This window comes from Phragmites australis, chromosome 4 (genome assembly GCF_958298935.1).
Source record: "Phragmites australis chromosome 4, lpPhrAust1.1, whole genome shotgun sequence".
NCBI classification, from domain to species: Eukaryota; Viridiplantae; Streptophyta; class Magnoliopsida; order Poales; family Poaceae; genus Phragmites; species Phragmites australis.
This window is the reverse complement of record NC_084924.1, coordinates 33,719,566-33,723,370: the sequence shown is the minus strand read 5'-3', so window position 1 is coordinate 33,723,370 and position 3,805 is coordinate 33,719,566. Positions and strand designations below refer to the sequence as shown.

Sequence of the window (3,805 nt, the reverse complement as noted above, 5' to 3'; positions counted from 1 at the left end):
AATTTAGATGCTTACGGACTGTTATTAAAATATTAGATTAAAAAGGCTAAAATAAAATAAAAACTCAAATGGCTCAGGGAATTCTTCTGGTGCAGGACGTACGTGTTGGTTTACTGTATTTTTCCAGCGAATCTGTCAGCTGGTACTACCATTTTTCCAGGTCATATGTTTCAGCAAAGCATTCAATTCACATTCAAAGCAGAACGGTAATAGAAGCTAGCAGAGCCGTAAGAAAACTTCAACACACCCAGTTCAAATCCAGCTAAGCTTAACACCTGCGTTCAGTCCAATGATTTGACTCTGAGTTCCATCTTTGATTCCTAGCTGTCAGGGAATCTCCTCCAGTAATTTTCGTCAGTTCTCCTCCTAGTTCCAGGGGGGCTGCATAGATCCCCCTCAGAGCCGCCAAATGGATCGCTAGTTTTGTTTCTTCTGTGACGCCGGTGTCCCTGGACTTGTTGATGTGAATGCCAATATTCCGATGCGCTGGTGGCCGGGAGAGATTCTACATCCACTGGCCTCTCTTGCCAATCTGAGGAAGCCTTAGGCAGAAAAAGGATCTCATCCACCACCTGAACTGAAAACTACATGTCATGTGCAACTTGCCTGCTTTAGCCAATTATTAAATATCCGGGTTCCATTCTTTCTCTTTTCCTTTCCTTATTTCCTTTTCATTTTCTTTATTCTGAATGGACCAATTATCCTCTCGGAGCAGGCGGTAGCTCGCTGTGGTGATTTATTTCTTTCACTCGTCTCTTGAACGGCATCTATGTGGTTCATTTTATTTATCAGTGCTGTAATCCTGAAAGCAACGCAATATAAGCATTTCTTAGATGATGATGGAATAAAACAAATCCCTGCCTCTGCTCCACAAAAAAAAAGCAATTAAGCATGACATAATGAATGGCTGACATTGAAGAATAATCCTTGTACAGTTTTAACAAAGCCGGTACGATTTTAACACCTTCTCCTGACTTCCAGTTCGTCATTGATCTCAAAGTATTATCAAGCCCTATCTAGCTTTGTATATAGTACTAAGCTTGAGTACATACATAGTAGCTAGTATGCTATGTAGGAGAAAAAAAATGTTTACACACCACAAACCCAATCAACTATAATGATGTACCTAAATGATACTGGACTCTACTAGTACAATCCCTTTAATTACCTATATCTTAACCATTGCTTTATCTGTTTTAGGCCTATATTTGGTGTAATATATAGAGCCCATTGTTCACATCACAAATTAATTCTCATGCATAATTTTCAGACTGCATGAGTAAGTGGAGAACTATATGTCTATCAGTTCAGCCCCATGTTAGAATGGAGCAGCATCTGATGGCCCAGCTGGCCTACTGGCCCCTGCAGTCCGTTGCCTATTTGGAACGTTGCACCAACGCACGAGCCGTTCGGCATCTTGGTTGCAGCTACCTGGCTCGACAGCGCACCGGCACTGGACTCCTCTGATCTCTTGCGCTTCCCGGCAGCGCCATCGCCCGCCGCTGACATCGAGGCCGACGAGTCCATCTGCGGAAGCTGCCCGGACATGCTGCTATTGCTGTTGTTGAACATTAGTTGGCTAGAGACAAGGTGGCCGAGCAGAGCGGCGTGCTGATGATGCTGATCGAGCCGCGCCATGTCTGGGACGCCGTCGTCGAAGAGCTGCGCCAGCGAATACTCGTTGAGCAGCTCGGAGATGGACAGGATCCTGGGCATCCTCTGCGCGCCGGCCACGGCCTGCTGCATCGGGAACGCGCCGGCGCTGCCCTGCACGAGCATGGCGGCGCTCGACGTCGCGTACGGCTCGTCCTGCTCCTGGCCGGAGAGCGTCGGCACCATCATCGGAGACACGTGGCTGGCCTTCTTGTAGATCCGGCACAGCACCCAGTCATCCAGCTGCATCATGCGCAGAGGATCGATCGCACAAATTAGAAAGAGGATCGGAATTAAAATAATTAATGCTACACGATCGAATCAGGTGCAGATGAATCTATCATCAACACACGTATGCATCGCGGCTATCATTGTCGGATCGTTTGACTTGGCGCAACCATGCCAAGTATACCTAAAGAACATTTCTTTTAAGATAAGCACATTAAAGCGGCCCTTGCGTCCATGGGCAAGCCACAAACCGATGTGATAAATAATTCTGACGCGCCACGAACCCGTATCAGAAACATGGGCAAAAAGATGTATCAGGGGTGCAAAGTGCATCGTCTGTGCATTTCGCAAGCGGTGCAACAAAACTGAGCACATGATGAGTGGCACGTACGTATGCAGACTAGCATGACACTGACATGTATTTAGATAGATATACATGGGAAAAGCTTGGATCTCGATCATTATTTGTTCTTTTGAATTTAACTTAGTTGTTCATGTATATGCAAAAGCTATCTATAAGGTCCGGTCATCGGTTACGTACCCTCATGGAGGTGTTGCGGAACTTCATGGGGCGGTAGGTATTGCCGGCGTGGGCGTCGGAGGCGAGGCGGTACTCGTGCATGATCCAGTTGGTCTTGGTGCCCTTGGGCGGGCGGCCTTTGTAGAAGACGAGGGCCTTCTTGACGCCGACGCTCTCGCTGGTGACGCTGTTGTGGATCGGCTTGTCAGTGCCAGTGGCCTTCCAGTAGCCGGAACCCGCCGCGCGGTTCGGTCGGATCCCGTTCGGGTACTTACGGTCCCGCGGGCTGAAGAAGTACCACTCCTTGTCCCCGTACGCGGCCTTGGCTGCAACATAGAGACGGGAGGAAAAGATGATTAAATTACTGGTAGGGATCAGTTAGCAGTGCGCAAGTGGGGATCTTGCATGCATGTACAAATCAAATGCGATGTGATCGATCGAGTGCGCGCGCGCGGGAGGAACTAACATGGAAGGTCCCATGGGTCGAACTTGTAGATATCGACATCGGCGATGATGGCCACGGGGCACGGCGCGGCGCCGGCCCGGTTGCGGAGGTAGTGGAGGATCAGCTCCTCGTCGGTCGGGTGGAACCGAAAGCCGGGCGGAAGCATCGCGGGGTTCGCCATGATCATTGGCACCAACGACCTTCTACGTGCTCAACCGAGCGCGCGCGATCGACCCCTTACAAAACCCTTGCGACTAGCCTCGATTGCTGCTAAGTAACCTCGGAAGCTTTTGCTAAGCTACGAGCTGGGAGAGGAGTGGGTAAACTAAAGCTCCCACCCAGGAGAGGGGGAGAGAAAGCTTAGGGAGAGCTTGGAGAAGTGAGAGGATGGAATTTTTGGGACGGGAGGGGAGGGCCTGCTTATAAGCTCGCGGGTTCTTGTCCGCTTGCGTGCGTGACGCCTGGCGCAGGGCCCGGGTGCGTTTCGCGGCCGGGCTGAGGAATGGGGACCGGGTTGTGTTGTTATCGTCAGAACGTTATTCCTCACGTACGTCCGGCGTGATGGCACCGGGGACTGGTGGCCCGGGGGTGACAGATGCTGCTCGAACTCGTTGCCGCCGGCACGTGTTGGCGGCCGATGCTTCCAGCGAGCGATCCCAGGTCGGAGAGGGGGTTTCTTGGCAGATCGCATCGGACGGAATCCCAGCACCCATCACCCATCACCCATGTTGTGGCTTGCGACCGTGGGAAAAGACACCAAGATATTCAATCACAAGAGCGTTCCATGGCATATAGTATTCTAGTGGCAACGTTTTGTTTTCACGAGGGTATTTATAGAGGCAACTTGATGGCTGCAAAATCAGTTTATGTATCAAGTCAATCAACAAAGAGGTTAAGAACTAAGTTTTGACTTAGATAGTTAGTAGAGGTGGATGTACCGCTGTCTATCACAGATCAAA

At 50.0% G+C, this 3,805-nt stretch overlaps 1 protein-coding gene across 1 annotated transcript; it reads right to left on the bottom strand.

The window, feature by feature from the left end:
• Positions 1 to 971: 971 nt before the first annotated feature.
• Positions 972 to 3,248, bottom strand: LOC133916184 (NAC domain-containing protein 58-like). The gene is made up of 3 exons (XM_062359744.1): positions 2,868 to 3,248; positions 2,423 to 2,727; positions 972 to 1,896 (listed from the first exon to the last, which is right to left on the bottom strand). Exons 1-3 carry the CDS (start codon positions 3,031 to 3,033, stop codon positions 1,303 to 1,305), a joined length of 1,065 nt encoding a protein of 354 aa, XP_062215728.1. The 5' UTR covers positions 3,034 to 3,248; the 3' UTR covers positions 972 to 1,302.
• Between the last annotated feature and the right edge of the window lie 557 nt (positions 3,249 to 3,805).

Excerpts from the sequence above, each read along its gene's own strand:
- LOC133916184 (XM_062359744.1), bottom strand. The coding sequence starts at position 3,033 with ATGATCATGGCGAACCCCGCGATGCTTCCGCCCGGCTTTCGGTTCCAC. Across the intron at positions 2,728-2,867 it reads CGACCCATGGGACCTTCCAT|CCAAGGCCGCGTACGGGGAC; the intron begins GTTAGTTCCTCC and ends TCTATGTTGCAG. Across the intron at positions 1,897-2,422 it reads TCCGCAACACCTCCATGAGG|CTGGATGACTGGGTGCTGTG; the intron begins GTACGTAACCGA and ends CGCATGATGCAG.